Source organism: Dreissena polymorpha, chromosome 14, assembly GCF_020536995.1.
Source record: "Dreissena polymorpha isolate Duluth1 chromosome 14, UMN_Dpol_1.0, whole genome shotgun sequence".
Classification (NCBI taxonomy): domain Eukaryota; kingdom Metazoa; phylum Mollusca; class Bivalvia; order Myida; family Dreissenidae; genus Dreissena; species Dreissena polymorpha.
This window is the reverse complement of record NC_068368.1, coordinates 47815886-47842324: the sequence shown is the minus strand read 5'-3', so window position 1 is coordinate 47842324 and position 26439 is coordinate 47815886. Positions and strand designations below refer to the sequence as shown.

At 36.0% G+C, this 26439-nt stretch overlaps 1 protein-coding gene across 6 annotated transcripts in view; it reads left to right on the top strand.

The window, feature by feature from the left end:
* Positions 1-12614: 12614 nt before the first annotated feature.
* LOC127857702 (ras-responsive element-binding protein 1-like) overlaps positions 12615-26439 on the top strand; it is a 62884-nt gene continuing 49059 nt past the window's right edge. For 4 of the 6 annotated variants that reach the window (XM_052394328.1, XM_052394325.1, XM_052394327.1 and 1 more), the window contains exon 1: positions 12615-12783. In XM_052394328.1, coding sequence (XP_052250288.1) covers positions 12744-12783 — 40 coding nt within the window. In that variant the 5' untranslated portion in view covers positions 12615-12743. Of the gene's footprint in view, positions 12784-17510; positions 17632-18582; positions 18704-26439 lie in introns of those variants that run through there. The other 2 variants (XM_052394324.1, XM_052394323.1) reach the window with 2 other exon arrangements.

Sequence of the window (26439 nt, the reverse complement as noted above, 5' to 3'; positions counted from 1 at the left end):
GTAAATGCTTTATATTGATAAATTGAAATATTGGACATAAAAATCTCTAGTAAAAAAACAAGAATACAATTTGAAAAAAAAAGAAAAAAAGTTACCCTCGACTGGACTCAAACCACTAACCGCTGGAGTCCTGGATTTAAAAGTATTCCGCTTAGACCACTCGGCCATCCGCTCTCATGCTATGATGCAATGTATTTATTTACTTTAAAAAGCAATCCTCATAGTTTCACACAATATAACGACAACAACAAAACTTTCCAAATTATTCAATCGTTTCGCGTTGCAACGCTTTATAATTTTCAGGTTTTCAAATCGTCAAAAGATGAATATAATGGATATTTTAGAGCATGGTAAATGTTCAGTTTTATTGTTTCCTCACTAATATCATAACTAAAACGAAAATTTGCGAATCTGACACAACTTTTTTTAATTCTGTCAATTTACCAAAACGTGAAAAGGCCCCTTTAAACTTCCTCCATATAACAATTATTGTCCTTACATAAATCAATGTCAATGCGGCAAATTTAAGCGAAAATAAATGCATTTTGCATATGCAGACTCCCAAAACCATATCCTTTCAGAAAAGGCATTCTTAACTGAATTGTTAAAAAACATATACGGAAAGCAAGAATAAACTCGACAAAAATAAAAACGAACTATTTCCTCACCTTTTTTTGCCGGATACTCGCCAGAAGAGAGGTGATAAGCCAAATCGTGTTGTTCCATCATGAAGTCTCAAATCTTAATTATCACATGCTTTTATTAGTACATGCCAATGCCTTACCTAACTAAACCTTAGCACCATATCTTCAATCGATACGCTTTGAGTTATTTAGAGAGTACAACCATTTTATTTGTATTATGTAACCTTTACCGGGTCGATTAGGTTTGTAGATTTACCGGGTCGATTAGCTGTGTAGATTTACCGGGTCGATTAGCTTTGTTGATTTACCGGGTCGATTAGCTGTGTAGATTTACCGGGTCGATAAGCTTTGTAGATTTACCGGGTCGATTAGCTGTGTAGATTTACCGGGTCGATTAGCTTTGTAGATTTACCGGGTCGATTAGCTGTGTAGATTTACCGGGTCGATTAGCTTTGTAGATTTACCGGGTCATTTAGCAGTGTAGATTCACCGGGTCGATTAGCTTTGTAGATTTTGTAGATTTGTAGTCAAAATGGACATTCAATTGGAAAATGTTCAAATGCAACACTTTTCAAACTTAAATATCTATGTTATGAGTTAAGATTTTGATTTAATATTTTTAATATGATCATTTGACTTCATTCTGAGCAAGCTCTCGATAAAATCATTCAACCGTGACGGTTGGGCGCCTTAGCACGTGGGTATGTATGAAACGCAATATTATTATAAATCTAGATCAATTTCATCATTTAAGGTGGGTTCTTATACCAGAAAAACATAATTAATAAAAAATTATATATGGCTCATATGAATATTAAGAAGCGCAACCGCGCATTAAGGCAAGTTGCATGCTACCCTCACCAAGTGATAAAGCGTCCGATCGTCACGGAAGAATGCTTTTATCGTTAGCTTGCATCGAATGTAGTCGAATGATCACATCTTCAATTTTAAAGGGATCTTTTCACGCTTTGGTAAATTGACAAAATTCAAAAAAGTTGTTCAGATTCGCAAATTTTCGTTTTAGTTATGATATTTGTGAGGAAACAGTAATACTGAACATTTGCCATGGTCTAATATAGCCATTATATGCATCTTTTGACGATTTTAAAACCTAAAAATTATAAAGCGTTGCAACGGATAATAATTTGGAGAGTTCTGTTTTTGACGTGAAATTTTGTGAAACTATGAAGATTGCTTATATAAGGTATAAAATACGTCATGCATGTGTACTTGGCGGAATAGCTCAGTAGGCTAAAGCGTTTTTACTTCAGGACTCTGGCAGGACTCTAGGGGTCACTGGTTCGAAACCTGGTCCGGGCAATGTTCTTTTCCTTTTTTTAATTTTATTCTTGATTTTTTACTGGAGCTTTTACGATCCAATGTTTACATTTATCGATATAAAGCATTTAATGAATAAGTTAAAAAATGCCAAAATCTGTGAAAAGGCCCCTTTAAATGAAAATCTTTACAAACGAGAGAGATATTAAAGTTTGAAGTGTTGCGTGAGAAAAGTTTCCAACACACTTGCAGGTAACCTGCAATTTGCAAAAAAAAATCAGCGGTTGCGCTCTGAAATATACATATGAGCCATACGTTTTTAAAAACTAGTTTTATGTTTCCATAATGTTAGTACGCACCTTAAATGATGACATTGAAATAAATTTTGAATAACATTGCGTGTCACCATTTTCACGTGCAAACAGATGAAACCATACATACCCCACGTGCTTAAGCGTCCGATCATCAAGGACGAATGCTTTTTTCGAGAGCTTGCTCAGAATGCAGTCAAATGATCACACGTAAAATGTCTAATCAAAATCTTAACTAATCACTGAAATATTCAAGTTTGAAAAGTGTTGCGTTAGAAACGTCTCCGAGTGTATTCACTCAAACTCCGCGCAGAGATTTGAATAGCTCCGAGCATAGCTCAATATGAATTCGCCAGCAGCCGTTGGTACATATTCACATTTATTCCGGTGTATTTAGCCTGCTAAATCGGTTCCGCTCAAACGTTCAAATTCGAATAAGATCAGACTTGCGCAAGTGTTTTTTATAAATTAGACGAATGAGAGAAAGATTATTAATTAAGCAATATTGGAAGAATTGGCAAACCCCGTAACCACTCTTAGCTAGTATCGGTAACATGATCATTCACAATTCTGGTCCCTAATTTTTCTAAGTTTATGTACTATACAATAATATAAGGTTATTTTATAATGGTTTGTACCATATGGCGTTATATTTGGACGAGACCACAGCTCCCATACCATTTATTTCACGCGTTCTGTAAAAATGGGGTTTAATTGCAAGTGCGTTAAGTGTCTTCCCAGATTAGGCAAGCCTCTACATGTAAACCTTTCTTCACTCGTGGGATAAATTTGAGTTCACAATCACACTAATATAGTATTCTCTATTTTCGACTACAACATTAATAGAACGGTCGGAAGGAGCTGGAACTTTTGATTATCGATTGGTGCACATATTTGATATGTTTTTATTTGTGCGATTTCCGGAACATTTTGTGCTTTTTTTACAAAAGATCGGACGAATCTAAAAAACTAAAAGCTTACTAAAAGAGCGAAACATTCATAAAAAAAACACTATATAAGCCATTTATCTGTACGTTTTAAGATGATTGAACATGCATTTAAACATGAGACATACGATGAAGGAGAGGCTCTCAATTCAACGAAAATATTAGTCGAACTGAAATACGACCTCATGCAAAGGGACGTTAATAATTATTTCAGGACGTTTGGTGCGTTTATATTTCCACGAGTTGATTCCCTTTAATTAGGAAAAAACATTTTTTATAACATCATCAAGTTATAAAATATTTTTTGGAACTTCGATCGAAACCGAAAAATGTAATGTATCTTCAAAACGAACTTTGACACGTCGTAAGTATGTACAATTATATGGTTTATACTTGTGTTTTCCGTACGAAGTTATTAATCGCTAAATAACTTTGTTATAAATGATCGAGCAAAGACGTTTACAAAATGGTATTACACTGTTCGGTGTGAATATTGTTTGCAAATATATCTTGTGAAATATGCACCAGCACGGGATGGTGATACGATTAAATAAAACTGTTTCTTGTAGTTTTGTCTTTTACTAAATATCCGTAAAGTTAATGTATCTGCCATTTTGCTGTTATGAATAGCTAGTAAACAATAGTATAATACTATAATTAATGCGTTTAAAATACTATAAGAAACTGAATACTGAGCACTGCTTTCTTTGTATTTATTACAACGTTTAATACTGATGCAAGTCTTTTTATCAACATTTCTCTACATTAAATTATTATAATTAATTAAATCATCGGTGTGATTTTCAAAAATAATTATGGTAAGTTATTGTGACCTCGTTTTTTGGTGGCGGCATTAGATCAGCCCGCATGGCGAGTGGCTGAAAGAAGGGAGACAGCGTGCCTCAAACACCCCAAACATCCAGTATAAAATCATTAGTGATTTACAGATATGAAACTGCGGTTTATCGCCTTACTAATCGGCCCCTCTGCATCTATCACTCCCATAAAGGGTCCCTTGTTCTCAACAGGGCTGCAACACGATACCCTACAAAAAACCAGCGTTCCGTGCGTTAACTATCATGAGATGGGGGCCTTTGAGATGTTGGACCGATGAACAAACAGCATTTAATAGCTTTTTCAACATCTTAATTGACTACTGCGCGTACATCGCGAAGTACGTCGCCATTGAATTCTTTTCACAGTGCTTCGTTTTGCGAGGGTTGAAATCGCATCCCTTTTGTGACCAAATGAGCACTTGAAAAGGGGGTTTGACGTGGGGTCAATAGTTGCTGACGCTTTGTGGCCCCTTTTAACTAGTGTTTTGACTTCAGATGTTCTTTATGAATTAGGGGACAAAAGGAAGGTAATGATGTTGACTTTAACGGCAATATGAACACGTATAAATCAGAGGGTTTATGGTCCAGCTTACGGCTAGAAACTCGAGATGTAAATGCTAACTGTCTGTTATACCAATTTGTTTTATTGCGATAACTTAATCACATGCGTCTCAAGTAGCTGCCACCCTCAAAAACAGCGATCCTCTGTCAAACGAGATATTGCGTTATGATTTGAAGTACGAAAGCATATATAGTTGCAATGGGATTTGAATGCGACAGTGACCTTTGTGACAAAGATTGAATCTATCAGAAAAGTATACGTCTTTCTTTTATAACCACGTTCATATAAGAAATATGTTTTTATCCTTCTTAAAGTTCTGTGTTCACTTTCTTGTTCATTTCTTATTTCTTGAATAAATTTTTGCCTTTCCCAGTACAAGTTGTACTAGATTAATAAAATAATAATTTGATTTTTACTGCATGTAACTAGTATCACGTATTGAATGTATAAACTACAAGTTAACCCATTTATGCCTAGTGGACTCTCCCATCCTTCTAAATTGGATCCATTTATTTCCTAAATTAGGGATGTCTAGTATATTTATTTAGACTATTTCTTACAGAAATTCCTGTAAGCAAACAGCGCAGACCCAGCAGACTCATGCGGCGTCTCATCTGGGTCTACGCTGTTTGCCAAGGCCTTTTTCTAGACGCTAGGCTTAAATGGGATAAACTGCAAGTTAAGTGCATGAAATACGCTTGTATACTTTTTTATGAAATGGGCGAGCATTAGGAAGTTTAACGTGAAAACGCCAATAAAATGCAGTGTGCACATGTTTCATTGAAATATACTAATATGTCTAGACTAGAATGGGATGAAACTTGCGTCTGTGCAAATACTTATTGAATGGAGATTGCACGGATAACATGTGCTGCATCTCGCACGAGTTTTCCTCCGTGTGTTTGAAGAAAAATTAACAGCAATATAAGATAATATAAAGGGATATGGAGGGATGGTTAGAAAGTAGCGCTTAGTGTTGATGCATTTGGCGGTAGATCCCATGCGATCGTTTTCGCGCGATTCTTTCAAAAGTGACATGGTAGATACTTTTGTGCAAAATTACTGCAAAATGTACGTCAGTGTGCGCTGTTTATTACTTAATTCCCTCGAGGCTACCTTCCTATGACAGAATAGTCAAATATTAAATATTAAATTATATCGCCAAGCGGTTAACTTGCTAAAATGAAATACAAGCACAAAAAATAACATGTTTTGGTTGATAATAAATAATATTCTAAGTATATACTCAGCAAAAAACAATAACTGAGCCCTGGAACCAGTCATGCTCCACAATGCGGAAAAAAAAATCAGTATTCGCCAAGTATTCAATTACGTCGAAGATGAATCTAGTGCGATTTGAACTGGTTCCAAATACGACTGCAGTAGAAAGTAAAAAATACCAATTTCAAATGAACAGATAGTGAACGACACCTTAACAGGTGAGAGGTTTCATTGTCAGTCTGTAGCTTGATACGGCTTCATTGTTTCTGCAGATAAGAAGAAACCTATGGCCTGTCTCTGTATAGAAGACATTACTGAGGCGCAAGCGGGGTTTCCCGACAGAGGCTTTAAAAATAGCTATATGTTTGATTAACTGTCATTTCAAATTACATAACGTTTTTAAGTCCAATATATCAGTTTGCTTCATTTTTGATATTCAAGTCAAATTCTTCACGTTTTATATATTCAACGACACAGTGTACGTATGTGGAGGGGACACAACAACGGTGCGTAAGCAAGGGGTTGCCGGAATGACATAATGGTAAAAAGGTGTGTTTAAAGTCTGATTTCGATACACATCTTCAATCGACTTGACATTTACCCCCTGACCACTGGGTCATAAGTCGTCCGTTAACATTCGACGCAGTATGCAGCAACGGCAAAAGATGAATACTGATTCTAGCCCAAAAGCTCTGTTAACATTCTCCCTACATATACGCGCATTTTATACATTCTCACCTACATGTAGCGCGCATCTTATACATTCTGACCTACATGTACCGTGTATCTTTGCATTATCGCATACATGTACCGTGTATCTTATACATTCTGACCTACATGTAGCGCGCATCTTATACATTCCCATCTACATGTACCGCGCATCTAAATCATTAACATCTACATGTACCGCGCATCTTATACATTCCCATCTACATGTACCGCGCATCTTATACATTCTCATCTACATGTACCGCGCATCTTAATCATTAACATCTACATGTACCGCGCATCTTATACATTCTCATCTACATGTACCGCGCATCTTATAAATTCTCATCTACATGTACCGCGCATCTTAATCATTAACATCTACATGTACCGCGCATCTTATACATTCCCATCTACATGTACCGCGCATCTTATACATTCTCATCTACATGTATCGCGAATCTTATACATTCTCATCTACATATATCGCGAATCTTATACATTCTCATCTACATGTAACGCGCATCTTATAAATTCTCATCTACATGTACCGCGCATCTTATACATTCTTATCTACATGTATCGCGAATCTTATACATTCTCATCTACATGTATCGCGAATCTTATACATTATCACCTACATGTACCGCACATCTTATACATTCTCACCTACATGTACCGCACATCTTATACATTCTCACCGACATGTTCCGCGCAATTTATACATTCTCATCTACATGTACCGCGCATCTTATACATTATCACCTACATGTACCACACATCTTATACATTCTCACCTACATTTACCGCACATCTTATACATTCTGACGTACATGTAGCGCGCATATTATAAATTATCACCATCATGTATCCCACATCTAATACATTCTCACCTACATGTTCCACGCATCTTATACATTCTCACCTACATGTACCGCGCATCTAATACATTCTCATATACATGTTCCGCGCATCTAATACATTCTCACCTACATGAACCGCACATCTTATACATTCTCACCTACACGTACCGCGCATCTTATACATTCTCACCTACATGTACCGCGCATCTTATGCATTCTCACCTACATCTACAGCGCATCTTATACATTCTCACCTACATGTACCGCGCATCTTATGCATTCTCATCTACATGTACCGCGCATCTTATACATTCTCACCTACATGTACCGCGCATCTTATACATTCTCATCTACATGTACCGCGCTTCTAACACATTCTCATCTACATGTACCGCACATCTTATGCATTCTCATCTACATGTACCGCACATCTTATGCATTCTCACCTACATGTACCGCGAATCTTATACATTCTCACCTACATGTACCGCGCATCTTATGCATTCTCACCTACATGTACAGCGCATCTAATACATTCTCACCTACATGTACCGCGTATCTTATACATTCTCATCTACATGTACCGCGCATCTAACACATTCTCACCTACACGTACCGCGCATCTAATACATTCTCACCTACATGTACCGCGTATCTTATACATTCTCATCTACATGTACCGCGCATCTAACACATTCTCACCTACACGTACCGCGCATCTTATACATTCTCACCTACATGTACCGCGCATCTTATGCATTCTCACCTACATGTACAGCGCATCTTATACATTCTCACCTAAATGTACCGCGCATCTTATACATCTTATCTACATGTTCCGCGCTTCTAACACATTCTCATCTACATGTACCGCACATCTTATGCATTCTCATCTACATGTACCGCACATCTTATGCATTCTCACCTACATGTACCGCGCATCTTATACATTCTCACCTACATGTACCGCGCATCTTATGCATTCTCACCTACATGTACCGCGCATCTAATACATTCTCACCTACATGTACCGCGTATCTTATACATTCTGACCTACATGCAGCGCGCATCTTATACATTCTCATTTACATGCACTGCGCATCTAACACATTCTCACCTACACGTACCGCGCATCTTATACATTCTCACCTACATGTACCGCGCATTTTATGCATTCTCGCCTACATGTACAGCGTATCTTATACATTCTCGCCTACATGTACCGCGCATCTTATGCGTTCTCACCTACATGTACCGCGCATCTTATACATTCTCATCTACATGTACCGCGCTTCTAACACATTCTCATCTACATGTATCGCACATCTTATGCATTCTCATCTACATGTACCGCACATCTTATGCGTTCTCACCTACATGTACCGCGCATCTTACACATTCTCACCTACATGTACCGCGCATCTTACGCATTCTCACCTACATGTACCGCGCATCTAATACATTCTCACCTACATGTACCACACATCTTATACATTCTCAGCTACATGTACCGCGCATCTTATTCATTCTCATCTACATGCACCGCGCATCTTATGCATTCTCATCTACATGTACCGCGTATCTTATACATACTCACCCACATGTTCCGCACATCTTATATATTCTAATCTACATGTACCGCGCATCTTATACATTATCACCTACACGTACCGCACATCCTATACATTCTCACCTACATTTACCGCATATCTTATACATTCTGACCTACATGTAGAGCGCATCTTATACATATTCACCTTCATGTATCCCACATCTAATACATTCTCACCTACATGTTTCACGCATCTTATACATTCTCACCTACATGTACCGCGCATTTTATACATTCTCATCTACATGTTCCGCGCATCTTATACATTCTCACTTGCATGTACCGCGCATCTAATGCATTCTCACCTACATGTACCGCGCATCTAACACATTCTCACCTACATGTACCGCGCATCTTATACATTCTCACCCACATGTACCGCGCATCTTATGCATTCTCACCTACATGTACCGCGCATCTTATACATTCTCACCTTCATGTACCGCGCATCTTATGCATTCTCACCTACATGTACCGCGCATCTTATACATTCTCATCTACATGTACCGCGCTTCTAACACATTCTCATCTACATGTACCGCACATCTTATACATTCTCACCTACATGCACCGCGCATCTTATACATTCTCATCTACATGTACCGCACATCTTATACATTCTCATCTACATGTACCGCGCATCTAACACATTATCACCTACATGTACCGCACATCTTATACATTCTCACCTACATGTACCGCGCATCTTATACAGTCTCATCTTCATGTAACGCGTATCTTATGCATTCTCACCTACATGTACCGCGCATCTAAGTCATTCTCACCTTCATGTACCGCGTATCTTATACATTCTCATCTACATGTACCGCGCATCTAATACATTCTCACCTATATGTACCGCGTATCTTATACATTCTCACCTACATTTACCGCGCATCTTATACATTCTCACCTACATGCACCGCGTATCTCATACATTCTGACCTACATGTACCGCGCATCTTATACATGCTCACCTACATGTACCGCGCATTCTATTATTTGGATATTGTGTAAAGCTTCTCTATTTTTAATCCAATAATGTTCACGTGTATCTGCTTCGATTGTCATTAATACATTTACAAGTATATATTATGTCACAGGGAACTGTTCAGTCGAATAAGTCTTATAAACTCGATCAGATGAAAAAGTAGTATAAAGATATATCACCACGGTGAATGAAGATATTCAACTTAAACACCTCGAAGAGACCGCGACAACGTTGATTGCATAGGTGACATACTAGTTAATGAGAAGTCATGTTAGTCTGATTTTAATATCACGGCTGAATGTTGCTGCTGCTGATGATGATGATGAGGATAATGATGAGGAGGAGGAGGAGAAGGAGGAGGAAACGACGACGACGAGGGGGAGGAGGGAGAGGAGGATGGAGTGGTGGTATAATTACGGTGAAGACGTCATACGATATAATTGCGTTTTATTTGAAAACCTTGTAATCAAACGAGTAAGTTTGTTAATGCGATCAGGCAATCAGTTTGCAAAGATGTGTATCCTATGTAGCATGTAATCCGGATAATCGGAACAATAGTCTACTATGCAGCGACACGGATTATCTGGAGCTGGATTAGTATTTACATCGCTTTTGTGGGGTCAAGTCATCAGCGAATATCGGTAAATCCACACAGGCAGCTGTCGCAAGTAACCGTAATTAATTGCAAGTATACGTTAACAGTACATCTTACCGCTGCAGTCCGGATTGCTTTGAATTAATCATGAGAAATTTGTAATTTAGAAAAACACAAGCAAAAAACTAAATTGATTTTTTTTCATCATAAAAAGTGTACTTGTTATTGTATCTGTATACGTGTGATGCCAGTTAGGAACAATAACAATGGAAAATAATGAAGTTATAAAATATGGATTTTGTCCAGTTTGATTTCGTGCATGTAGATTTATGTCCAGAAAAGTTTGCCTATAAAACACACCATCATTTGCATTTTCGATACCTAACGTACGCGTTGGATGCTGTAAAACTTGATTTTTTTAGATCCATTACTTTCTGTTACTTTGCTATAAAGCGTTTCAGATATCTTGTGCAGCTTACAGTTGCATCAGTTACATCAGCGGACCTTATAATCAGCACGTGCACGAATGTGAATCATATCCGCATTGTATTTATTTAAATTATGATGAGTGCGGATGTCGGTAAATCGGATTATTGCGTTTGTAATTGTGAAAAACTATCTTTATCATTCAGAAAAAAAGATAGGTCCGTAATAGAAAATGCAAAATCTTTCCTTATTAGAAAGGTGGTGTCATGGATTACGTACTCTGAATGAAATTATGAGTGGTTGATATATAGGCAGGCCTATATGCAACCAGCTTCTGTAAAAAAAAATCCGTAAATAAGCCACGCTATGAGAATGTCGGGCTATATGTATCTGGGTACAGTGTCGTCCCAGATCATCGTGTACAGTCCGCACACGCAAAATATGGACGAAACTTTCCGCCTAGATTTTCGTGTAGAACAGAATTTATTTTAAACTAAAAATTCCATTATAGCGGAAAGTGTCGTCCCTGATAAGCCTGTTCGGACTGTACATGCTTCTCTGTGACGAAACTTAACGCACACGCATTAAGCCCGATTTTCGCAGAGCGCGGATCAAAAATTGGTACAGTTCTTATAGAATGAAAACGTTTCTGAAGTCTAAATTGTTAAGTATATAATTGTATGTTTCTAACTATCAATTCTGGTGTTTTAACGTGTTTTCTCCTCTAGAAGTCTTAACTAGCACTTTCAATGTTAACTCTTACGTTCAGATATCAATTAGGAGTTTTGAATATCAGCAAAGATCTCGTCAAATTTAGAACGCCCCTCACAGCAAATGAGCCACAATAGGCTTGTAAATCGAGATACTTTCGGCTGTACGTTCAAAGCCTATACAATTTGCTACTACATGCACTGTTATTTTTGGAAAATATAGCGTTATATCCATGTTTGTATTCAATTACAATATGACTTTCTATAAGAATACTTAATTAATAAAACGCATAAGTAGTTATGTGTTAATTATCCGCTAATCTTATAAAAAAATACATTTTGGCCGTGGTCTGTGAAAAGGGGGTTTACTGCATGTGCGTAAGTGTCGTTCTAGATCAGTCTATGCAGTCCGCACAGGCTAATCAGTGACGACAATTCCGCCGAAACTGGATTTTTGCTAAGAAGATACGTTCTTTAAACATAAATCACCATACAAGCGAAAAGTGTCGTCCCTGATCAGCCTGTGCGGACTGCACAGGCTGATCAGGGACGACACTTTACGAACATGCATTAAACCCCCTTTCCACAGAGCACGGCTCATTTGTAGTACATGACAAAAGACACCACCAAGACATGGTTTAACTCTGACTCTGTGTAAATCAGGATGTATGTTTTTGAGGCTGTGTAAACACGTCACATCCTCCTCGTGGTCAGTTAACGGTCTGCATCCTCTAGATGTAAGATCGATGCAGCAAAGTAGCTAACATGAAACATAACACAAACCGGACACATTTCAAGAATACAGTGCTAAAACTCGTGCATCTCCATTCGTGTTTTTTTCCGCCGGTGAGTAAAATCGACCAAGACAGTTACTAAGTATCGATAACAGCTTTAGGTGGCTTTAAATTTTACAATAAACACCTGAGACAAGTCGCGGCGTATCTCCCCTTTTGGCCCTCTACCATTCTCCGATTCTCATCCGAGGTGTAGCGGTACTTCGGATCATTACTGGCGCGTCGTAGTATGATAGCACCACAGAATGTCGCGAAGAAAACAGGCTAAACCGAGACCAATTTTTGGTAAGTTATATATTTATTTTTATTTTTTGAATATACTTTTTTTTTAATTTTTGAGTTTGTGTGTTTTGAGAGTTATGTTTGATTTGTTATTGAACAGTTTATATTGGATTTGCCGGTGTGTTATTACGAGAGGTTTAAATGTAAACACTGCAAATGTACATGTACGTGATGGCGTGGCTATTGGCAAATAACCCGTCTATTTATTAATTTGATTGTTCAATATACATAGCAAGAATACATGTATAAATAAAAATACAATATTTTTTAACATACCAATATTTATATTTAAAATATATAAAACGAAAAAGGTTTATCACATATTTTTTGTACAGTTTATTTAAACTTCCCTTTAGGTGATTCTAAAATCATAGATATTGATAAGGTGTAAAAAAAAAATTCATTCAATATTGGATAAAAAAACGTTTTAAGGTAGTGCACCTCTAATGATTTCCCGCGATTTCTTCGAAGGTTGAAAAGCCTACTATTAGGTGCCGTAGCCTAGTGGTTAAGGCGATAGACTAGAAATCTTTTGGGATATTCCCGCGCAGGTTCGAATCCTGCCGACGACGTATACTTTTTTGCGACGCGTTTTATTTATTTTCTAACGTAATTTGATTTAATATGGCATATAAGCTATATTTATTGTTAAATATGTTGCAATTTTTATGCACATTTTTCAATTATTAAAATTAAAACAACGTTATGGCGAAATTGGGTGATTTACTGTTGAAAATACGAACCATGCATGTTGCATTTTTATTTTTATTTCAAAAAGTAAACGGTAAATCCGTCTAGTTCTTGGTATTTTTGCTGTATATAGTGTTTCTATAAAAACTAAGTTTAAAATATGACTTAAATGATACTATTTTGAATTTTATGACACTTTGTTTTTAACCGACCCAATTTTTACTTGGCTGAAATCACTTACATTTCATGGTGCTCTTCCATAGATAAAAATTTGTAAAAAATAAATGTCTGTAAAAGAATACTTATTTCATCTTGTTTAAACTTTAAACACCTTTACAGCATCTGTACACACCAACTGCATGCCCATATTTGGAAATTTGAATGAATTATGGAACTTTTATATACCCCAGGGGTGAAAATAAACTGGGCAAAAGCCGAGCGTGGGGGTGGTTTTGAAAAAATCGGTATATTTTTTTAAAAAGCATGGAAAGCCTACCTACAAATTTGCATGTAGTTCAGTGAAATGATGCTGATTAAGAAAATAATTAATTAGATTATATTTGGATATGTGCCCATTAGAGGTGCACTACCTTAAAACACCCTGGCCTGCGGTTTTAATCATATTTTAGTGATTTAAAATCCGAATGCATTTTCTTACGTCCTGGATCAACTTCTATGCCTTATTGCTTATTCATACTTTCGCTGGTGTACTAAATTTTGCAAGTTGGTACCATGCACAAATTGACTGAAATATGCAACAATTTGCACTCAGTCGTATGCTTTTGCCATACAAGCGTCCATTCTTGCGCATAATGTATGCATACGCATGTGCGGTTACGGATGTTGCTGACTGCAGCATCCTGTAGATGGCGCACCTCCTGGTCGCATAGTATAACGTCTGGACGCTGTTTGCGACCGGACTCATATACAATTAACTCTTTTGCAAGTCCTCAAACAATTATTTAGTCTCTGACTGTTTTATATATACTGAGTCGAACTTTTTCCAGTCAAATGTTATCTGGTTTTGTTTCTTAGTTGTTCAGGATAAAACCCTTTTCTCTATCGAACATGTGTTTGTTTGCGCTATTTTGTTGTCGATGTCGTTTTGTAATTAGTTTCTTTCGTTGAATACTGCGTAACCAAGTAGTACAGAATTGGGACTCAATATGATAATTATATACTTGCTTACTAGTTTTTGCCATTGTTCATGTACCGAGTAATATGACGCTGACATAACATAACACAGCGCTCGGTCCACATCATCAATTGATCGCTTCCTTTCATCCTTTCATCTCTACGTGTTTACCTGAGTTTCTTAGTTGAGTTCAATGTTAGAATACATATTTATTTTTCTTATTCGCAAGGCGAAATTTCGATTTTCCGGTTAAAATCGCTTTCACTTGTTGTCTCAGAAAATGTTAATGCCTAAGAACTCAGCACCTTTTGCTGAAACGCTTTTGTATGTATTCATAATCTTCATCAAATATGCATCACTCGTCAAACATGGGGCAGTTTCCCGGTGTTAGCAATGTTTGTTCTTGAACTGTGATGTAGAAACAACTTGGGCTGCAATATTTACCCACTCGAGCAAACCGATTTCGTTCTGCCCCATTGTGAAGATGGAGGTGATGTTTATTAAATGTATTCTGTCGCTTCGCTCTCAAAAGAAGTAATAAAAATTGTGAATTCAGTCAGTCTACAGAAGGTTCAATAGACTGATGCCTTTTATAATTTCCAATGCATCGTCTCTAATCGCTTAAACTTTATCCAGTGAGGAAGGGTCAATTTTCAGCATACCCGGTCCATTACGCTAATGTTTTAATAAATTGGCATTACAGGTTTTTAGCAGCAACTATACATATGAAAATCAACCGTGTAACATCGATTTTACTCTACTATTAATTTCGATATTGATGGGTAGACTTCTCGGCTTAAATATCACTTCTTCAGCTGAATTAACTTAAATATTAGCCTTCCATTAATATCAAATCGTTTGACTTAATTACGATGCTAAGCATTTCACATTTGGTGCGTCAAAACATACATAGCCACGTGGTCACCAAAGTATTCATATGCACTTTTTATTGAGTGTTTTATTTATATTAATTTATCGCATGCACGTATTGTTTGTCTTAGGTTCTTAAACATTTTTTTAAAAGCGTTAACATCCTTCGATAGTTATATTGAGTAAACGGCATCACCGAGTGGAGGGTATAGTTTCTGTTATTAACGTGTGGTAAATCTTTTTTATGGACGGCGTTTGGTTTATGTAAACATCCCTAGCATCCTAAAATCAATGCTGTTCTTGAAATAACCGTCTGCATCGGAATTTCAATCCAAGATTTCAATAAGTTTATCGAGGTACTAAATCCCCGAGTTTCGTTTCAACATTGATTTTGCTGATAAAGATTTCAGTTTCCTCTGTATCACACGATGAACCGGACTTTGTCGAAATTAATCATCGAAACAATCTTATTTGACTGTCTAAAAACCTTTAACCAATACCTGTTTTCTGTATAAGGAAGGTGGAAGGAAAACACGCCGGTATTTATGGCTGGGATGCGATGAGCGTCCTTTACTGAAAGTTTGAGACCAAGGTTCATGTAAATCCACGAATCTTCCTACGAAAATACATTCTGTTTAAGTGGAAATTCGAAAATCAAAAGGCTTATGTTTTAAATACGGTAGCATGATATACATGAAGTTACATTTATTAACAATAATATCAATCGAAATCGTTTCAAAAACCTATTTGATTAAAAATATATAGAATCTTCATTGATTTTTATACCATATGTGATAATGTAAATACAAGACCAGTAACTGGTTGGGATGGGGGAACTTGCGTCGTACTCATTATCCATGGGAACGAGCAGTCGGTTTTGCCACCAACAATCCCGCTTGTCGTCGTCATCACCATCACCACCACTTCACCACTGATTGAGGATGTGTAATAAAGGCAGATAAGAGAGGCTTAGAGCGACCAAGATAGGGCACGTACTTTTATTAGGCACATTAAACAGCTGCCCGGGATACAGAGCAAATGCGCTGATATATTACCTATATAAATCTGGGAACAAGAGCTTGGGCAAACAAATGAAGCCAGTGATGTTCTGATCTTAGGAAGTTGACAAATAATCAAACAGCTCATCGGTCTTGTGATAGATGCAGCTATTTGCTGATCTCAAACCCTGCGACGCTATTCGGACAATACATTCCGGAATTCCGGGATGGGTTTGAAACGCGGTTGATAGCGCTCTGGGTGTTGAGGTTCTATTTTTTTCCGCGATGCTTTTAGTTTGAACGCAGCACCATCCCTGACTTTTTCAGAAACAAATATGCAAATAATGTATCTTCCATTAATGAGCACATCTACTGGAAATAAAGGTTTCGATGCAACTCTCAAACGCAGTAATAATAATGAAATTATGGACAGTAAAGCCATGAAGGCCTATAATATATTTATTTTCTATCGCTTAAGTGAAAATACGCACTATATATTTACTCGACATTATCGTTCATCTTACGTGCTCCAACATCACATGGGTTGCGCTATTTGAATTAGTATGCAATACGACGTTAGAAGTAGGCCTGCGACTCGATTCAAGTGTAACCTCAAGTGGTGTAATTTTTGTCGGTTTAAGGCACTGTTCCTATTTTCATGACGCAAATTTCAAGGCTAACCGTAGTTAAAAAGATTTTCTACGTACATGACATTCATTGGAAACAAGTAAAATAAAATTTTGATATACTATACCCTTATCAAATTTGGATACGCTTGATAAAGAAACAAACAACTGAAGGAATAATTAATTAAATTACTTAAAAAATTCATCATCAGTAGTTTAATGAATCCATTTCGATTACATAAGAACGTGTAAATAAGTTTGAATTCATATCTTTGCGTTTACGTGAAATCTCATTTGAATGGAAATTGTACATGAAGCACGCTTTTTTTTCAAGAACCGCAACTCATACTCGGCATCATTCAACGTCTTCCTGACGCTCATTACATTTAATAATAAGAAAGCGTCTGCAACCGCGGGAAGCTGCATCCGTTTTTTTGTCAACAATATTTCTGTCATGTGGACCTCACACAAGTCTTACTATTGTTTTGAACAATGTTTAACAAGAACTGCATGCACTGGGATCGAATCCGAAGTAAAAACAAATTTCTTTGGAAATGTTGACACATCATGACATGTTTATCATCCATGTAAAAATCCATTCGATGTAAATGCATTCCCTAAATTTTCTCAAACCCTGCGACGCTATTCGGACAATACATTCCGGAATTCCGGGATGGGTTTGAAACGCGGTTGATAGCGCTCTGGGTGTTGAGGTTCTATTTTTTTCCGCGATGCTTTTAGTTTGAACGCAGCACCATCCCTGACTTTTTCAGAAACAAATATGCAAATAATGTATCTTCCATTAATGAGCACATCTACTGGAAATAAAGGTTTCGATGCAACTCTCAAACGCAGTAATAATAATGAAATTATGGACAGTAAAGCCATGAAGGCCTATAATATATTTATTTTCTATCGCTTAAGTGAAAATACGCACTATATATTTACTCGACATTATCGTTCATCTTACGTGCTCCAACATCACATGGGTTGCGCTATTTGAATTAGTATGCAATACGACGTTAGAAGTAGGCCTGCGACTCGATTCAAGTGTAACCTCAAGTGGTGTAATTTTTGTCGGTTTAAGGCACTGTTCCTATTTTCATGACGCAAATTTCAAGGCTAACCGTAGTTAAAAAGATTTTCTACGTACATGACATTCATTGGAAACAAGTAAAATAAAATTTTGATATACTATACCCTTATCAAATTTGGATACGCTTGATAAAGAAACAAACAACTGAAGGAATAATTAATTAAATTACTTAAAAAATTCATCATCAGTAGTTTAATGAATCCATTTCGATTACATAAGAACGTGTAAATAAGTTTGAATTCATATCTTTGCGTTTACGTGAAATCTCATTTGAATGGAAATTGTACATGAAGCACGCTTTTTTTTCAAGAACCGCAACTCATACTCGGCATCATTCAACGTCTTCCTGACGCTCATTACATTTAATAATAAGAAAGCGTCTGCAACCGCGGGAAGCTGCATCCGTTTTTTTGTCAACAATATTTCTGTCATGTGGACCTCACACAAGTCTTACTATTGTTTTGAACAATGTTTAACAAGAACTGCATGCACTGGGATCGAATCCGAAGTAAAAACAAATTTCTTTGGAAATGTTGACACATCATGACATGTTTATCATCCATGTAAAAATCCATTCGATGTAAATGCATTCCCTATCTGTTTTTACCATTACATAACCATGATAACGAAAAGCAGTTTAAATAACCTGATATATCACACGAATAACGTCATATTTTTTCTCATTATTCTATAAAATAATAGCCTGTAACTAGTCCATATATTTGTTCTCTCAAAGCCTTTGATAAATTTTGCTATGAGCGTTAAAAATATTCTATTTATTGCAACTAGCCTGTAACCTGTTACTTTTTTCTCCACGTTTGTTTTTCGTGTCATCATTTGATTATTTAAATTTAGAATTGCAGATTTTTAACAAATTTTAAAGTGTATATGGACATTATAAATCATTTCAGAAGACAAGTGTTGAAACTGAGCCACAGGTGTTGAAACAATTTTCTAAACTAGTTTGAAAGAATGATTTGTAAGTAATGAATCATAAGGAAATATTGTAAATGCCTAAAATGACTTTATTTTCAACATCTTTTGTAAAGTATTTGAAAATTAGAGAAAATCATGGGTGATTATCTATAATAGCTCTATCCTTGAAGTTGAGAAAGACTATTTGCTAAATCCTTATCCATTCACATCATAATTACTGCTTCAGTCATCAACTGAAAGCATAAAGCAACCAGTACTTGTAGATTGTATCAATAGCTGAACATATAATGAGATGGTCCATTATTTATATTTTTGGCAGTTTTCTTTCCTTCTGTTGAGACATGTTTCCAATCATTATGAGATACCTCTCTGCCTGTCAGATGTCACCAATTTTACGCAATTTTAGAACTTGGTCTAGTTTTTAAATATTTCAATGTAGCAACAAATGCTGCTTTTTTTAACTTTAAAACAGGCTTTGAAGTGATCCCTACTTTTTGTTTTGGCATTGTGCGTTCGTCTTTCCGTCCGTCCGGAGCCACATTTTTGGAAGTGCTTTGGCAGATTTCATTGAAACTTGGTATGAGTATATATATATGGATAAGAGGATGATGCACGCCAAATGGCATTGTACACCATCTGTTAATAACGGAGTTATGGCCCTTTGTATCTGGAAAAAAAAATGAGTGTAAAATATAACACTTTTGAGTCAGAAGCATATTGGCAGGGGATATCAATTCTATGAATTTGCTTGTTTTCCTTCCTTTTATAATCATTTTTTTTTGAAAACATTCTGATTTATGGGATCACCTTGGTAAGTATTTGTCTGGAGCATGACTTTATCCAGCATTGATGGCTTTTCTTAAAACTTGCAATAAGTAATCAGCATGCTAAGACAGAGTGTTGCATGTTACACGCACCTAGGTCCAAGGTCAAGGTCAATGCAAGGTAAACATTTTTTAGGAATTTGTATGTGACACTTTGATCATAACATAAATGTGACACTTTGATCATAACATTTCACTTTTAGCATGAATTGATTTTTTGGCAGAAGTGATTAGCATTATGAGACCAAGTGTGGCGTGCCAGAACCTGGTTCCTAGGTCAAGGTCACAATTAAAGGTCCAATGTCAAGATTTGTTGCTTATTTCTTTGATTTGTAACACTTTAGCAAGCTATACCTGTGAAATTTTGAAGATTCTTTAGATTTTAATTGGATGGCCGCTCTCATCTTAATGTGTACACAGTTTTAAAAGCATTCATAGAAAACAAATATTAGCTTCAAACATAAATCTGAAAACTAAATGAATCAATCACAGCACTTTGTAACCTACATCCTTTTAATACATTCATTTACTTTGCTGAGGTTGGATGATAAGGGGCTTCGCCAACCTCTTATGATTGCAAATTTTAGCATGCAGCCGAATGCTGTATTGAGAAATTTGCTATTACTGTTTGAACAGGGTTTATTGGTTTTATTGCTGTATGATAAATGGGTTTGTTTGAAATGTTTGATGACAATCAGCATTATGGCTCGGTGATGATGAATTGCAAACATGGTTACGAAGGACTCACTGAGTGATGTACTGAAGCCATAATTGTCTATGCCAAAATCCGTTAACCCTTTGCATGCTGGAAAATTTGTTGTCTGCCAAAATGTTGTCTGCTGAATTTTTAAAATTATCATTTTTTCGATTTTTTTCAAAGAAAACTATCAGAATAGCAAACAGTTTGGATCATGATGAGATGCCACGTTCTGTGGCGTCTCATCTGCATCTAAACTGTTTGCAAAGGCCTTTAAAATTTGGTTCCAGCGGTGGAAGGGTTAAGATTAATTTCTTCCTCACTTATTTAGTCAAATGTATTTTTACAATGATTATGGTTGTGGTTATGGTTTTGATGATTCTGAATCTGATTGTAATGGGCAATTAATGATGATGATAATTGATTGCTTAGTTGTTGGTGATGATGATGTTGAGGATGATGAGATATATGACAATGATTAAAGAGGCCGGACTCCCTTTTGTCATTTTTGTGATGATAGTATTTGCGATCTGTTTGACAACATGTCTCATTATTATGCTTTTTAATAATGTGATGCAGCGCTTTATAAAGAAATTGTAGCTACCGGAATGTGATGTGAACAGACATGTTACCACATTTTGTGCCATGCTCAGATGTCAGTTGTTTAAGATGTAAAGAAATTTAAACCTGGAAGATCAATATAATTGATGAAATCAAGTATCTTTTAGCAAACACAGTGACATCATTTGAAATGTTAGTTTTAATACTGATCAAACATTGCATTAAGTTTCCCACTGCATGGGTGCTATTCATGACTGCTAAGAAGGAGAAATGTTATCAAGGTACATTTGATACTGAATCATTTGTGATATTTATAGCTGCTGATTTTAATAGGATGGAAACATAACAGAAAATTAGTTCATAAGGAAGGTTTCCAAATCATGCTTCCCTTTCTTAAAAGAAAATGAGAAACTCATGGTTCTCACATGTTCTTTTATATTTGAAATAAATACAGAAATTAATTAATAGTTATCACAGAGAAAAATCTTTATGAACACAGTATGCGACTTAAAACCCTGAGATCCTGAGTTTGATCCCATCTTGTGAAGCATTTGCATAATCTGTCATGATGAAACAAAGAAATGATTCTATCCCTCAGTAGACTACAAAGTGTTGTAAAAAGATTGCACAAACTGGTGAACAGCAAGTAAACAGGTGAACAGCAAGTAAATGGGTAAACAGCAAGTAAATGGGTGAACAGCAAGTAAATGGGTAAACAGCAAGTAAACAGATGAACAGAAAGTAAACAGGTGAACAGCAAGTAAATGGGTAAACAGCAAGTAAAATAACGAATGTTTTAAATCAGCAACAGGAGCAAATTTTTGTCATAATATTGATAATGTCTCCATATTACACACATCCTATTATAATTTTGTAATTGATTTTTAGTGTCAAATAACATGTTGGCAAGATACGTGTGATAATTTTGATGAGGAGTATTAATACCATGTCATCCATTAATTCTTACGGTATGAGTTGGTCTTAACAATTCATGACCGTCCTCAATACTGAATACATTCAGCATGATGAATTGAGCATCGAACGAATGCCAAAATCAGATTGTCCCCATCCCTGTATGCGTTTTGCAGAAACATAATAGCCAATCAAATTAAATCAGATAATATTTTTTATGCCTTTAATAGATCTTCAGTCACTGGCTTCATTGTTAGCATCAACAAAAGATTACATCCTTTTGGATCATTCTCATATTGCTGTACAAAGCGTCAAAACTGCTTACTGCATTTGTAGGGTGTACGTTCCACTGGACTTTGTTGATTCAAGAGATACAGTTGATTCTATTACAATCAAATAGCTCCATCAGTTATTTGTTTAGCTAGCATAAGCTGAAGCATTATCCAAATTTTTGGGGGTCATCAAAGATGGCTATGTTCGATCAGCTAGATTCATCTGTGTAAAACAAATAGGTGGTAGGATGATTTATTCACTTGATCACTTGGTTGCAGCCATGTTTTTATTACAATACATTGTGGTTGGCATTATAGAAGCTATGCACTCGTTTAAGGCTTAGGTCAACGAATTAAAAAAAAAAATCTTGATATCTTTGTGTTAAAAAAACACAACTCTGTTATACAATATGGTTATTAGGTGGGGAATGTCTGCATCAGAGCATCTCTATTCATACTGAAAGAAAGAAGGCTTAAGTATTTTGTCATGATAAAATGTTTTCCATATAATGCTGCTGTTGACATAAGCTGCTTATTTTCTGCATCTTCTTTTTTTCATCAAGTGCTTTCAGTCAATATTGTGATTATTTATCTGAACAAAATTATTTTTTGTTAAAAATGTGGTACAAATAAAAATAGTCAAATGTATATAAAAAGTTGTTGAGACTGGTAAATATAATTGTATCCGTTTATCGCATAAACACGTTATTTGTTTGCTGCATTTCAGTGCATGGCAAAGTGATCATTTCACCAGTAAAATGAGTCTGGTATAGAAAGATTACACAGTATGGTTGCTTTTACATGTTCAGTCTCCTTAATGCAACAACAAATGCTGTTGTTAAGAGGCTAAACTAAAACAGCCATTAATCTGGAATAAGTAATCTGCTTTAAGAATATTTGAAAGGGATGTAGATTTAGCATCGCATACTGGTTTTCAATTTGAGATCGTGAAAATATATTTGCAAGAGATGTTGAAAACCGATGTGATTCATTCATGTTAAATGATGCATAAGTAAAGCTGATTGAGAATCGGCTGCGGATGAGGAGCATTAAAAATATCTAGTCCAGGCTTGTCGGACATGCATTCGTTAATAATGATATTCAGCATAAAATTCAGCTTTGATGAAAGCATTGAAAAATAGTTAAAAGGGCACATGTTTGAATGTATGTGATGTTTATTGTGACTGTAAACTAAATCATTTGTTAGAATCACATTTAATTATTCCCACGCTTTTCGGAGAAAAAGTGGGTATATTGTGGTTATCTGCTTCTTCTGCCCGTCTGTCCGTCCGTCCTGGCCACTATCTCCTACACTATAAGCACTAGAACCTTGAAACTTACACACATGGTAGCTATGAGCATATGTGCGACCTTGCACTATTTGGAATTTGACCCCTGGGTAAAAAGTTATGGGGGTTGGGGTGGGGCCGGGTCAGAGATTTTCACTTATTTTTATGCCCCCGGTATGATGCATTGGCCATATCTTTTGCTATATTGAAGATTGCAACTTGATATTTGGCATGCATGTGTATCTCATGGAGCTGCACATTTTGAGTGGTGAATGGTCAAGGTCATCCTTTAAGGTCAAAGGTAAAAAAAACTAATCCAAGGGAAGTAATAAGCTTTAAAGGGACGTAATTTATGAACCTGCCAAATGATTATATTTTTTTTAAATAAATAGAAGTGGCGCAGTTGGGGAATTGTGTTTCTGACAAACACATCTCTTGTTTTATGTTATTGTACATTAACTTCTTCATTTCTACACTGATTTACTTCCAATTGATACTGAACATCTCTTATGACAATACGGTCAATCTCAACTATGCATAGCCCCATTACCAACCCTGGGGTGTCCCCTGGGTCAAACATGCGGCGTGGGGATACGCGTCGGCCTCTGCCGCACCATTTCTAGTTTTGTGTTTAAAAGCACGTGGTGTGAATAAAATAAAATATACTGTCAAAGCTTGGCATTAATGGGGTGCACTTAATTCAACTAACTCTACAGGCATCTCCAGCATCCATGTGTACAGTTACTATAAAAAAACAACAACAAACTTTTGTTATTTCACCAACCTCAATTTAGTCTTTGGTATTTTGGCCAGTTAGCTGTGCATATAGAATATTTCTGAAAAGTTGAATTTTTGGAAAATATTTGGAAAATTGGGCTTAAATTTTGTTTGATTGCTTCTGAAATGTATATTCTACATCTCAACTATATTTTACCTTATTTATGTTTTTTATTACTTGGTAAACTTATTTAATGTGGAGCAAATAACTTTCATTGTAAATAAAGGATACCATAACAATGAAGTGATGTCCAAATTTGGGTATGGGCGCTAAGACCTAAAATTATTGATTTATTTTGCCTGGTTTCATTTGATATCTGATTGGTTTAAAATCTTTAGCCAATTAAAGAAGAATAACAGAAGAAATTTGATGATGTTGTTTTGGCCATTGATACACAGAAGTGTGAATTTACCATTGTGCAATCAATCAACAGCTTTTGATCATAATGACCATACAGCCTTGGGCGTGTATTCAAAGTGTACAAATCTTACCGGGCTACCAAAATTGCCACCTCTTAATTTAATGATTTTAATTTGATGTCATTTTATCCACAAAGCAAGGTCTCAATACCTTGAAGATGTGAATGATATTTGGCAATTAAAAATTAAGGCTTGTTATTGACTGCTACATCTTTTAATTCCTCTTACAATCATCTGAAAATTGGAGACACTTGCCAATTGTGTTTCCTACTTTGAATTGCTTTGATTCCTGATGAAATTGAATAGATTGTAAACCAGCGACATATTTTTCATGAATGTTTTGACAAATTATCAATTATACCAAAGTTTTTTTGAAGATGAAAAAAGTATAAATTTTAAAAGAAATGCAACCCTACATAGAAGTTGGTTTTGGCATATGGAAAAATATAAACTTATTATCATCTGTATCAGAAATACAGGAGGCTGCAATATCTTATTATCTGACGATATCATTTGACTGAAGAAAGGTCTTTTGATGTTCTTTGTTAATATTGCATTTGATAAAAATTTGCTTGGTTTATGATTGATGAAACATCTATGATCATTGCCGTGTTCAGATATGTTGACAATTAAATATGAATTCCTGACAAAACAGAATGGACGCTTTTATTAACTGATAATTAAATCATGATGGAAAATATTTAAAATGGTACTTTCCATTGAGCATGAGGTCATTTTGGTTGATTTACACATGTACCCCATATAATGCCTAAATCAGAAGCTTGTTTTCAGCCTTGATAAACTGTATTTGGTCTGTTTCACAAGCGAATTCTTTTCATGCTTGGTACGTTGGCCATTATAAATGGCCATCCAAATATTGAAGTTTCTCCTCTTGCATCTTTTCACGAATGTTTATCATACGGATTGGCGAAGTAATCACTAAGCTGACCATAGTAATGTTTCAGACATGCTTTGACATGACTTGCAGTGTTTCACCAGCCGTATATTGATGTTTAAACTGATCCTATTACTGTGGACATCCAGACCTTTTTGGCCAAAATATTCGGACTAATGCGGCTATTGTTATAATACATAAGACTTGAAAACAATCCATCTTTTCCCATTAAATGCGGGGATTAAATGGTCCAGGATTTAAACACTAATACATCACAATTCTTAATCCATCATCTTGGTGCTCAATCAGTCATTCAAAAGTAACGATCAATAAATCCATTGTTGAAATATGGCTTTTGTTATTGATAATAGAAAAAGAAGTTTTACTACTGTGGAAAATTAAATGCATTGCACAATTGGTGATAAAACTGAAGAGGCTTGAAAGAGGTTAAAATTGTGGACAATTGAACATGCTCCTTCACATCTACCCATCTTTGATGATTATTCAGCGTCAATAGGTTAACCATTAATGGTATAATTATAGGAAAATAAAATCGGCTGTTAGTGTCGACATAGTTGAATGCAAAGGTTTCTTAAAGTATGTGTGAAATATCACCATGAACTGCTGAAGGGTTAGATTGACAAGTTTTTTTTGCCAGATC